The following is a 13140-nucleotide window of genomic DNA, read 5'->3' as shown; positions in this document are numbered from 1 at the left end:
TTTATGTAAGGACTTATTGAAACCGCCTTGGAGACAGTAAACTTTTATATGGATTGTTCATTCTGCTAAAAGCCTTTAATTACTCATTTCTTATAACATTTCTACCATAAATGAGTGAAAGTTACCCCAATATTTTTATTTATTGGCCTGAAAAGTTAAAATTTTGAGGAAATGAGAGGTATAAATTGACCCAAAGAGACCTTATAAAGAAGATAAAGAGGTTTATAGTGGTATTTTATCTTCCTAAAATCATCTTGTGTATCATTTTCAACTGTTTGTAGGCAGATAAGATAGATATTTGATCATTTATTGGTCCACACTCTATTCTATCTTGATGCGGCTTGGTTTGGATTTGTCGAAGAAATTTTCATCGAATTGCTGTAGATGTCGTCTTTCAATATACTAGATTTTTCTCAAACTATTGAACTGATTATGACAAAACTTGACAGAAATGCTTGAAATAACCAGTATTACAAAGGGAAAAAGTAACATTCAGTTTATTGAACAAAAAGGTCTTCTTTAGGTGTAATACCACCAAATCATGGTACGTCACATCCGGTTGCATACGAAAGTAGGTCTAAAAAAATATTCCCTTGAATTTGACCGTTGTAGGTAATTAATCCTACATTTTATTGCAGTAAAACTATTTCTGAGTCATAATCATATGTCTTGGGTATTTCAAAACACCATTATTTTTTATTTGTGATTTCTATAGAAAATTTTGTAATCTTGAGGTTACATGGTGACTAAACCTTGTACACAGATAGAATAAGGGGAGAAATTTGATTGGTTAACTTCCAATGATGGTTATTTTCTTACATGCAATGAAATGTTATGTGAAACTTTTTCTATAGAACTGGACAGGATAAAACTTTACTCATGCCAAGTATTTCTTTATTTGAAACAAAGATAAATTCTACACAATTTTTTGAAAAGTGCAAATTTAACAAAGACTAATAGGGGAAAATCAATGGTGGTATTACACCTTCATACTAGCGCTATTATAACTATTTCTCAGGTACTATAAGCAGGTCAACTTTGAGTCCGAGATTACTCTGACGTCCAACGGCTGTTTTGCCAGACAAGCTGGGGCCGTCCCCTTTGCCAGACAAGCTGGGGCCGGGAGTAATCTCGGACCAGTCAACTTTATTTGGTGTATGGAATAATTGTACGACGTACATGTTCTTATTTTCATGGTTTATTGATAAATATTTAGAACCTTCCCGTTTTTAGTGGGGTTCGATCTAAGTTTTCAAAGTTGTTTATTGTATACTGTTGTTTGTCTTTTTTTGCCATCTATTTGTCAGTTCGTTTTCGACTTGTGAGTTTGTTCATCCCTTATGTATCTTACGACTCTAATTTACCGTATTTTAGCCTTAACCTCCGATACTATATTTAGAGCACGGGAGGATTGTCTGGTATACATATTTTTCTGGTAGTGTTGGTCGACTTCTTTTTGATCCTTCATTAAGCAAATGTTAGGTTTCCTGTAAGGCCAACTATAATTGGTGTATGTTATGATTGTAAGTTTTACATGTCTGTCTAGTATGTATCATATAACTGACCTTGTTTTCATGGATTATTGGTCAATGTAAAGATTTAGTGGTTAGGTTTGTTTTTGTGTGTCTCGAAAAAACCCTATCATTAAAGACTGCAGGTGTTCTCTGCTTAATATCTCTTTTGATAATATTTGTATTAGGGTTTCTGTCTCATTGACATTTATTCCTGTTATACATATCTGTTGGATTACATTGCTTCCTTACATATATATATATATATATATATATATATATATTTTGGATAAACACAGATTATATTTCTTTGCATAATTTTATTCAACAATATTATTTACATATATTGACAATTTAATTGCGCTCTGGCACAGAGTATTCATCAAATGAGGTATAAAATATCCAGAAAAAGTACATAAAAAATAGGTAATTTTTATTGAATTGTCATTATCACATACAAAAAAAAAAATAAGTTGAAGATTAGAAAAAAGTAATAAGAGAATCCATTTCAGATTATTATTTGCATTACTAAAAATGCAGCTTAATCAATAGCAATGTCACCTTTTTAATAAACAATTAGTTTATTCCCTTGAAAAAAGTAAGAAAAAAGTAAATTAACCAAAGAATATAATTGCACTTCTCTCCAGAACAAAGAAAAAATAACATGCAATAAAGGTTATATTGGAAATTTGAGTAAAATTTTTTAACAGTTCTAATAAAAGGAAAAATATTCAATTAAATATGAAATAAATATAAATAAAATAGTGTAAATTTGGAAAACTTCTATCAAAACAATATACAGATCTGTAATTTAAAAAGTCCAATTTTTAAAAAGAAGTTTTCAAAATTTTTGAATCTGAATTTACAAATACAAAATGATGCACAAACTGCATTACTCTATCTAAAATGATCTCAAATAGAAAATTTTTGAATCCCAGATCACACCATCAATCTTAAAAAAGAAAATTTAAAATCCCAGATCTACCCCCTTACCTTTAAAAAGAAAACTGTGAAGCCCAGACCAAATGTAAACACTCTGATTTGTAGCAGGTCAAGTTTACGGTCTTATTTCATACACGCCAGTGACTTACGACCTCACTATGCAGCAAAAGGTAAGTTTACGGTCATATTTCATACACGCCAGTGACTTACAACTTTATCATGCAAACAAGAGGTCGCACCCTGTCTCCAAATCATGTAGTACTGATACACAATTAAAATTATGTGCTGTTTTGGTAAAATTTAATTTTAGATCAATAGTTTTTAGAGCAATGCAGTTTTTCACCAGTATATCAAAAAAAAAAAAAAAACGAGAAAAAATATGAAAGCCCTTTTTCTCCCCCACTAAACAAAATATGAAAGACATAGACTTATTTTTGGATTTAAATTGAATCTAATCTGATTTGAACATAAATAAAAGTTAGATGCCAGTGACCTACTTTTGCCAGAAGGACAGTCCTACATATCAGACTCAATGAACTGATACAATATAGTACTCTTTCAACTTAACCAAATTTAAATATAAGTAAAACCTGAGACTACTATAACACATGATGCGTATATGTGTTATAGTAGTCTCAGGTAAAACGGGTAAAATACAGTGTCAGACCTACTTCTACTATAAATGCATCTATAGTGGGATTTTATCATTTCAAACTATACAAGTAACATGCAAAAAATGTCAAATTAAAATTAAACTTAACAAAATGTAGACTAGAAAAAAATAACATAGAAAAGAACCAAGTGTTGTCATATCCTTGTAAGCCAAGCATTGACACTGGATATGTAAACTTAACAGATTGAACAATTCCCAAATTAACAGAAATATTTTGTATCAGATTCATGTATAGATCCTGCAAGACATATACATTGGCCACTTGATCTATGATGGCAAAGGAAGTCCTAATTTGAACAAAAAAGCAAATTTTGATGGGAAAAAAATATAAAAAGTTCTGGTAATGAGATTTTGAAATGAGAATTTTTTATTTTCTTTTAATTTCTGACTTGCAATAATCTAGAGTTCAGTAATACAGTATATATATAGAAGGTTGAATAAATGGTTTGGCATAAAGGAAAAGATCGATCAATCAATCTGACTTATAGTAATAGTGTTTAGAATATTATTTTTTATAAAATATTTTAATTTAAAGAAAAAATCAAAAGCTAAGATAGTACAACATAGCATAAAAATACTGCTATGTATAAAAGAGCAGGATATAAATAAATTTAAATTTTGTAAATTTGATTCCCTGAGATATAAATATATACTGAAAATATAAAAATATAAACTTCACCAAAATATATACATAAACCATTCTATATAGGTCAAACTATTATCAGCATTTATACTGAAAATTGTTCAATTATTCCAATTTAGTGATCTGAGTGTGAGAAATATAGAGTAGACTTGATCTAAAAACAAAATGGTGGTCTCTCCTGGTTAGTAGGTTTCCTAGCTGCTCGACTTGGTGCAGTTCTTCTGGATTCACAGGATTGCTTTGGTACAATCTTTGAAGTATCTATCATTTGAGATCCTTTAACAATATCGGGGAGCTTGAGAACCTCTGACTGTGTGGCCTCATCTTTTCTTGTAATCACTGGCTTATTCTTGTATATAACCTAGAAAAAATGGTAAATAGATTAATGTGATTAATATGCTGAGTTCACACGTAATTCGAATTTGATTCTCATTAACTAATTGGAATTAGTTTAATTCGCATTCGAAACGTTTTACATCCTAACGTCAATTCTAATTCGAATTACAATGCACGTCAAATTCCCTTTACTGTCCAAAGATGTTAACTTTTAATTCGTATTAACAAAAGCATATTTCTAAAGCAAATGGGATAATTCGAATAAGCCAATTGGAATCAATTCAAATAAAAAAAGAAGAGTGTGTGTATGCTATTAGCGAATTCGATTCGAATTCAATTCAAATTAAATGTACGTGTGAACGAGGCATAGTAAGACGTTTGCTTAGATGCCACTTACTCCCATTGGTTTTTTCAATGACACTTGGGATAGTCTCAAACAATCAAATATTGACAAGTTATAAATATGTATAAACAACAAAATAATATATTTTATCTTACCTGTCTGACAGTCTTCTTATTAGATGATATTACCTTATTGTCCATTTTGATAATGACATCAGTCAACATTATATTTTATCTTACCTGTCTGACAGTCCTCTTATCAGGTGATTTTACCTTATTGTCCCTTTTATTAATGGCATCAGTCAACATTATATTTTATCTTACCTGTCTGACAGTCCTCTAATCAGGTGATAATATCTTATTGTCCCTTTTATTAATGGCTTCAATCAACATTATATTATATCTTACCTGTCTGACAGTCCCCTTATCAGATGATATTACCTTATTGTCCCTTTTATTAGTGGCACCAGTCAACATTATATTTTATCTTACCTGTCTGACAGTCCTCTTATCAGGTGATATTACCTTATTGTCCCTTTTATTAGTGGCACCAGTCAACATCATATTTTATCTTACCTGTCTGACAGTCCTATTATCATGTTACATTACCTTATTGTCCCTTTTATTAATGGCACCAGTCAACATTATATTTTATCTTACCTGTCTGACAGTCCTCTTGTCAGGTGATATTATCTTATTGTCCCTTATATTAATGGCATCAGTCAACATTATATTTTATCTTACCTGTCTGACAGTCCCCTTATCAGATGACATTACCTTATTGTCCCTTTTATTAATGGCATCAGTCAACATTATATTTTATCTTACCTGTCTGACAGTCCCCTTATCAGGTGATATTACCTTATTGTCCCTTTTATTAGTGGCACCAGTCAACATCATATTTTATCTTACCTGTCTGACAGTCCTATTATCATGTTACATTACCTTATTGTCCCTTTTATTAATGGCACCAGTCAACATTACTTTTTATCTTACCTGTCTGACAGTCTTCTTATCAGGCTGGTTCCTTTGACCATTTAGTGTACCAGTTTTATTTGGGTGTATTTTTCTGTTATTTCTTACAGAAGGAGCTGGCCTCACAAACTCATAATTCTGCAGGATAGGTGTCCTGTTGGACAGCTTCGGTTCCTGATCCTTCATTATCCTCTTATTACCAGTGTTGATACCTTTTCTTGGTGCTTTTGGTGCATTCTTCAATGGTGGCAAAACTTTGCGCTCACCAAGTTTTGACAGATCAAGAGGAGGAACAATAGGCTTTTCCTCCTTAGAATTTGACACATCTAGCTTTAAGATTATGAGGGAAAGCTCAGCTTGCAAAATAGCAATGCGCCTTCTTGAGCTTCTCTCCTTCTGATCTAATTTATCATATGTGATGTTTAGTAGGTAAACCTCTTTGCTCTTGCGTTTGTTCTGCCCACTGCAACTTCTGCTAGCCAATTCCAGCTGTTTCTCGATGTAGTGCTTCTCATCTCTGAGAACTGTGTGCTCATTCTTGATTTTATTTATAAGCCATAGGTTCATTTCCTTATGTGCTTTTAAACTGTCAATATCATTCTCAATGTTAGCCTGGAGACCGTTTATAGCATCATCCAGTTCCTTATTGATATTGATTTTATCAATATCAGTATCTTCAGGTTTATGCTTCTTCAAAATATCCAGTAATCTATTAAATAAAAGTAGTTATAATCAGTAATAAAATGAAAATAAAACAGTATGTCTAATGAAAAACATCATAATTTTACGTAGGTAATTTCCTCAATTTACCTGTTTGTAAATAAGTTATTATTTTCAATTTCTGAGATATCTTCAATAAATAAACAAAATCATGTGTCTGTGAAATTTTAATATTTTTCTGAGGCATACTCAAAAGTCTTAAGGAGGCTCGCTAATACAAAAATTTCAGCGAAAAATCAAACATTAGTTTTTTCATTACAAATTGCATTTATTACACTATTAGTTATTACTTTAGGATATGGTACAAAAATCCACCAAAAAAATCGATTCGGTTTGGCCCCAGATGACTTTTTAAATGTTTATATCATTGAAAAAGCTTTAAATTATTTCCCTTTGGTGCAAAAATGCCATTTTTTGCCATTAAAATTGAAATATCTTTTTAAACTCATCTGTGACCTGTATTTATTATTATCGTTTTCAAATAAGCTGTACATAAACTAAATAATTGTAAAATTTAAGCGATTTAGTTCTTTTTTTAATTAGATATTACCATGATTACCAAAACAGAAAAAAAAATTCTATCAAGTTTCAAGATAAAGTTGATTTATAAAAAAATGTAAGGAAATCCTATATTAAAAAAAAATTTGATTTAGACCTGCAAGCCCCCTTAAGCTTCCAGTGACTAATATAAGTTTGATGCTGGGAGTGTGGTTCAGCCTACACATGTACTGTCAGAATGTTAAGGACACATAATCTTAGGGACATCTAATTGATGTTAATTGGTAAGTAAAGTTTGTTCCCTTTTATTTTAAAATTAAACCAATTACACAAGAAATATTTATGAGTTTTTCGCAAACTTGACTTACTCTTTATCCTTCTTCTTGAGTTCATGGGCATGTGAAGCTGTATCAATCTCAAGAGCTCCAGGAGTAGTAAATGCAGTTCCTGAAATAATAATCTCTGTTAAAAAAACTTAACAAAAATTAAGAATGAAAGAAAAATGCAAGGTAAAGCATTTATTTTCAGATTTTTCTGCAAGTGCAATGAACTGTAAATTTGTTCACAAAAAAACTTTGAAAAGATGATGAAATTATGCATCTTGAGATAAATTCTTCTACAAGTGCAGTGTCTGTAAGAATGAAAGAAGTTGTAAGGTAAAGTATTTTCTTCAGATTTTCATTTTGCTTCTACAAGTGCTGTGTACACTAAATTTATTCACAAACAAAACTTTAAAAAGATGATGAAATTATGAATCTTGAAATAAACAACTTTAAAAAGTATCATCTTAAAAAAATACAGTCCTGTAACAAAGGTGAGCACTTTTAATTTTTTCTGACAAGTATATATAGGTATTAAAAATTATAACAAGCAAATAGTGCAAATTTCAAACACAAAGAATTTTTGAAAAAAAAAATGAAATGTTTTATTTTAAATCTGTAGTTGAATTACTTACTTATTTATATAATATAGTTAATAACAGTATGTTCGAAAAATGTGAAATAACAGATTAGGCAAGATTAGTGAAACATCTTCTCTTTCATAGCAATTAAACTTAATAAAAAAAGCTAGTTTTAATATATATATAAAAAGAGAGTAAAATAGCAACTATAAATGACACAGAGACAACCACTAACCATTGAAAACTGTGCAGTGCATCAATAAAATTAAGATAAAGGTAGCATAAAGATATAACAAACTGAATAAGGTTAATTGAAATGTTAGATAGTCAAACATGCAACATTAAACAGAAAACATCATAAAATACCTTACATTGAACACTGAATTATCTCCCCTTTGCTGGAATTGTAGAAATTGACAACATCATAAAACAAAAATGTTGACTTAATGAATATTGTATATATTACTGGTATCTTTTTAACTTTTCAATTATAGTTTTGTTTTAAATGCTTTTTCAAAGCCTATATAAAAAAAAACATATTAAAAGTCTTATACATAATTGTACAGCATTATCTCCCCTGACCTGAAATTTCTGCAAAACATTATGCATTATTCATTTAAAAAGCCATTATTCAATTCATTGCAACACACAAATATAATCCAAACTCCTTTCCTTTTATACTTTGATTTTTTTGTTTTTGTTTAATTCTTTAAATTGATGCTCAGACTTAAGTGATTGGTTGACTACATCACATATATGAAACATGAAAATATATGTTTAATTAGTATTTTTTACAGAAACCTACACAACTTATAAGGACATGGGTGTTTTTATTACCCTTTTATAATACTAGTACTTATGTTATTGGTATTAAGAGATATATATCTAACTTTTCAGCATATGCAATAACTGTTTAAAAAATTACTTTTCCGCATATTTAAAATCCATATAAAAAGTGACTATGCTTTGAGTTATTCTAACTGTTACTTTGTGTAGTAACTAGTTACAAAAAAAGTTAACAGTTTCTGTTTGACCTACTAGATTGATAATCCTTTGATTTATACACAAACCATTTGATAAGGTTTTAGACTGACAATTTACTCACCATTTTCCTGAGCAAGGGTCATGTCATCCACACTCTTAGTCTTAGGTGATGAATTCCAAGATTTTCGCCCTGTGGCTGGAGAAGGAAACATTCTGAAACAAGAATAAGATTAAAATGCTTTTTGTGATAAATTTTGATCTGGTAAGTAGTCCAAGCAATCATGACGTCCATATCAATTTAGCTTTTGCTTTGACGCCTTCCGTTCGTTGACTTCAATGATGGATAAATTAAAATCAAAACTGACAAAAGCCAAAACTACTCTCAGTCTCAGCATGGAGACAGCATGATTGACATGATTAATAATAATATTATATTCAGAGGCGGATTTAGAGGGGGGCCCAGGGGGCCCGGGCCCCCCTTTTTGGGAAAAAATTTGGTTGCTTATATAGGGAATCATTGAAGCGTGACTGGAGCGGGCCCCCTCTTAGGTCAGTCAGTGGGCCCCCACTTATGAAAATGCTGATATTTGTACTGCAGGGAAAGATCAGCAACACAAAAAAATAGAGATCATTATACATTTGCAAACATAGACTGAATATCAATCCTGATGACTTATAGGAGCACACGTAAATGAAATGTGTTACTTACCTGGAAAAATAGTGAAGCTTTCTAAGATCCTCTGCGGGAATTTTCGACAATAAGTTAACAAATCTGATTCGATTCTTATGGTTCTTCCACGTTCTCGCAGATCCGGTGGCTGAATGAGGGTTACCTTCTATGACGTAACAGGACGTTTACTCTTCGCGCAGGAATAAAATAATGCATGCGAGAAACTTGAATATGATTTATTAACATATACGATAAAGAACTGTTTCTTCTTTCTTATTATATACCAGTTTTGATTTTATTTAAATTTAAGATGCTATGTGAAATAAAGTGATCTACAAAAATATGGCGTAAGAATATTATACATGATATAAAGTTCGTGTATTGTGACGTTATTTGACGTTGACCTACAGGCCAACAAGTGTGGACACATATCAGTGTGGAAAGTATGAAAAGGGGGGAGGGGTAAAATAGTTGGATGTTTGACAGTGTTTTCTGACATAGAGAGTATCTGTTTTTTTTTTTCTTCCCAAGAGGTAAATAGTTTAAACTGTGGTGCACAGTGACAATCAACCTGTACCAAACACTAAAAATAGCTGTAGTTTTTTATCTAATATTTAGTTTATATGTATTGTTCAGGACTGTTATGAGACACTAATTTAATGCAGTACCAACTGGTCATCTATAATACTAAAATTACGAGGTCCAATTTGTCAGCCGTCATCACGTAAAAACGACGAATCAAAGAATTCAACTTTATATATAACTAATATAGTACAAAGGTGTAGATTAAAAATTACACCACTCCAGGCCCTTTTGTTACAGAGGATGACCTTGAGGTCACTCCGATGTATTGTTATCGCTTAAATTTCCGTCATTCATAAATTCTAGTCAAATTAGTTTTGGGTTTTCAACACCAGTGAAAAAGTGCATTTTCATACCTGCGATTTCTGTTCTCCGGTTGTACGATGTTTCAACAAAATATGGAATCATTTCAGTTGTTGATTTAGTGGTGAAAAATTGACTGAATTATATCTTAATAAATACGATTTTATATGTTTAATTGGTGTTTCAGAAAGAGGTCAGGTGCTCTTGTTCATTCATAAAATTATCGTTCATTCATAAATTTATCGTAAAATAAAAATCACTACACAGCAGGTTATACGTGTAGTGTAAATGACCACCTGTATTCTAAAAATAGCGGTCTCACTAATAACGACAAGAAGAACTTTTAGCGACAAGAAGCGTCAAGAACGGACAAGAAGAATAAATTAAGCGACAAGAAGACTATTTAGCAACATGAAAACTTCTCGTACCGCATGAGGATGACACATATCAAATGAACAATTATGTGTGGGACTTAGTTTTAAGAAATGATGTCAAAGTAACACTATGAAAATATTTTTAGTAAGCTGAAATATATATTTATTTTTTACATGTTTATGTCTTGTAAGTTATTTTATTTCTGTCCCATTTTTCAACATTAGCGTCTCGAAAGGTGAAATGTTTTAACTGAATGGTTAATTTAAATTTAAATTAATTATGAAAATTGTTAAAATTAAATAAATAAAAGTAATTATTGCCCAGTTACAAACACTACCAGGGGATAATCCATAATTACCCCCAACTTTAGCCTGGTAAACTTGTTGTCTCCTTGTGAAATATAAAACATATTAAAAATGATTTTCTGCTTAAGTCTTTTATTGATATAAAGTCAAAACCTTCTTGCTTTTCACTAGACGTCCCAAAACATTAACATGGCAGCAATTGCTTTTACAGCCTTTAAGGCTTTGATTTTTTTACAGAAGAGTGTCCACCATGCACTTGCACTGCACTATAATAATAGTAGAATAGAATTATCATATATACAAATAGATGAAAATGATATTTATCGGTCGTCCAACTGTCTATATCAATCTGCTCAGCTCTTAATAAAACTCCATATCACGGCTTTGTGACGTCAAATACGTTGACCTGGCCTTAATAACTTTGACCCGGACATATCAGCGACGTCATAATGTTTGAACCGACGTTGATAAGTTTGACCCGAACTTATCAAGACAACTTCCGGTTGCTGGTGAAACTAAGACAATACTTCCAAAAGACGCAAATGCAGCCTGATAAATCGATTATCAGGTTATCGGCACATTAATATTGTAAAATATCAGCTGCTCGACATAATATGAAGGCTTTTTGATCTCGTTCGCTGCGCTTACTCGACAAAAAGCTTAATATTATGTCTCGCAGCTGATATTTTACGATATCAACATGCAGACAACCTGATAATCGGTACATACATGTATGCAATCGTAATATTAATAATATATATAACAACAAACCAGTGTATTCTCTACGACTATTATTATACAAGTATAATAGTCCAAGGTATACTGATTTCTTGCACTACAATATAATAGTTATTACGGTGAGGTTGAATTTCCTGTCATTTATTTATCATCCAAGCACGAACTTGTATCAGAAAAAAATATCTCTGTAAATTAACCCAAGTTTCAGGTATAGAGATGTGATCTGTTTCTGTGACATGTGCTTTTGACCATCCACAAGAACCTGCGGTCATCCGATGTTCAGTACTTCAGTACTTTGATTTTCCACGTAATTAATATTGCCAATAATTAAGAAGTTCCGGGTCGAGTCCGGTACCGATACCAATAGTATATTCACCTGTTACCGATTACCTTATCTGTACGTTCCGCATCTGACAGGCGCACCACCAAACGGTGTTTTCAGGATTAATATGCTATATAGTATTACACGGGTCATAATCACAGGGTTGACACTACTTAATTGTCAAATTGTTACCTATTGTAGTATTTTAATCAGTTAGACTTTCTAAGATAACAATATGAATACTAAAAATCTGGACTAAAATATGGCGTATAGGTACAGTTTTCAATTTGTTAGAGGGCATGACGTAAAACAGCGAATCAAAGAATTCAATATTTATAACTAATATAGGACAATGCTGTTGATTAAAAAATACTCCATTCCAGGACCTTTTGTTTTCCAAATAATTAATATTATCAATAATTGATAAGTTCCAGTTCGACGGGTTCAAACAGAAAGATTTGAAAGCAGAGAAAACTGTGTATCTTATAATCAGCATGACTTTATCAGATGACAATACTAATACTAAAATAAGGCTTGCGCATAGTTATATACTTTAATTCAGTCACGGACCCGCGATATACGGGTGTGTTCTAGTAGATTTTATTTAGATAACACTGCTATTGATATCAAATCTACATATTGGCCAACATACTATGACTGCTTCGTGTATATAATATGTACATCCCTGTTATTAAATTTTGAGCATGCCAAACTTTCCATTCGGAAATTTCAATTCCTTTCAACATTTAGAATAAGATAAGTTTTATTTAAATACATTAATAAATTTTTAACGATGATCCTTTAAGGGAACACAGCTAGCTGTGTGGGCAATAACGTTTCAGAGATTTACGTATAAAAGAAACCTGTAGATCGGTAAATATTGCCAAAAGATTCTGATAAATCACAGAATAAATGATAACATTTTTTTGAAGTTCTAGATTAATAAATATTTAAATGAAGAAAAAAAAAGATTTATGCCTGCTTTATAGACCTGAACAAGGCTTTTGATTCAGTATGGAGAACTGCTTTACTTTATAAATTATGCAAAATGGTAGTTGGCAGGTCTTTTTACAGAGTTATAAAACAACAATACTTAAATACCAAATCATCTTTAATATATAAAAATTATGTATCAGAATATTTTGATAATGCTAGACGGGTGAGCCCAACTTTATTTAATGTCTTTATAAATGATATTGTAAAAAAATTGAGGGAAATGATTCAAGTCCCCTTAAGCTTATAAATAGTAAGGTGGGATGCCTCCTTTTTGCGGATGACCTTTAAATCCTGTCAGAATCAAAAGAGTGTCTTCAAAACAGT

General features: G+C 31.3%; 1 protein-coding gene across 1 annotated transcript; it reads right to left on the bottom strand.

Annotated features, from left to right (window-relative positions):
• Positions 1–1944: 1944 nt before the first annotated feature.
• LOC143041977 (uncharacterized) lies at positions 1945–9449 on the bottom strand. The gene is made up of 5 exons (XM_076214168.1): positions 9235–9449; positions 8647–8738; positions 7009–7087; positions 5444–6131; positions 1945–4130 (listed from the first exon to the last, which is right to left on the bottom strand). The coding sequence occupies exons 2-5, from the start codon at positions 8735–8737 to the stop codon at positions 3924–3926; spliced, it is 1065 nt and encodes a 354-aa protein (XP_076070283.1). The 5' UTR covers position 8738; positions 9235–9449; the 3' UTR covers positions 1945–3923.
• Positions 9450–13140: the final 3691 nt, after the last annotated feature.

The sequence above is a fragment of the Mytilus galloprovincialis genome, chromosome 8, assembly GCF_965363235.1.
Source record: "Mytilus galloprovincialis chromosome 8, xbMytGall1.hap1.1, whole genome shotgun sequence".
Taxonomy (NCBI): domain Eukaryota; kingdom Metazoa; phylum Mollusca; class Bivalvia; order Mytilida; family Mytilidae; genus Mytilus; species Mytilus galloprovincialis.
Note: the sequence above shows the minus strand (reverse complement) of the source record. Positions and strands in the feature narration are given on the sequence as shown.

Excerpts from the sequence above, each read along its gene's own strand:
- LOC143041977 (XM_076214168.1), bottom strand. The coding sequence starts at position 8,737 with ATGTTTCCTTCTCCAGCCACAGGGCGAAAATCTTGGAATTCATCACCT. Across the intron at positions 7,088-8,646 it reads GACCCTTGCTCAGGAAAATG|GAACTGCATTTACTACTCCT; the intron begins GTGAGTAAATTG and ends TTATTATTTCAG. Across the intron at positions 4,131-5,443 it reads ATAAGAAGACTGTCAGACAG|GTTATATACAAGAATAAGCC; the intron begins GTAAGATAAAAA and ends CATTTTTTCTAG.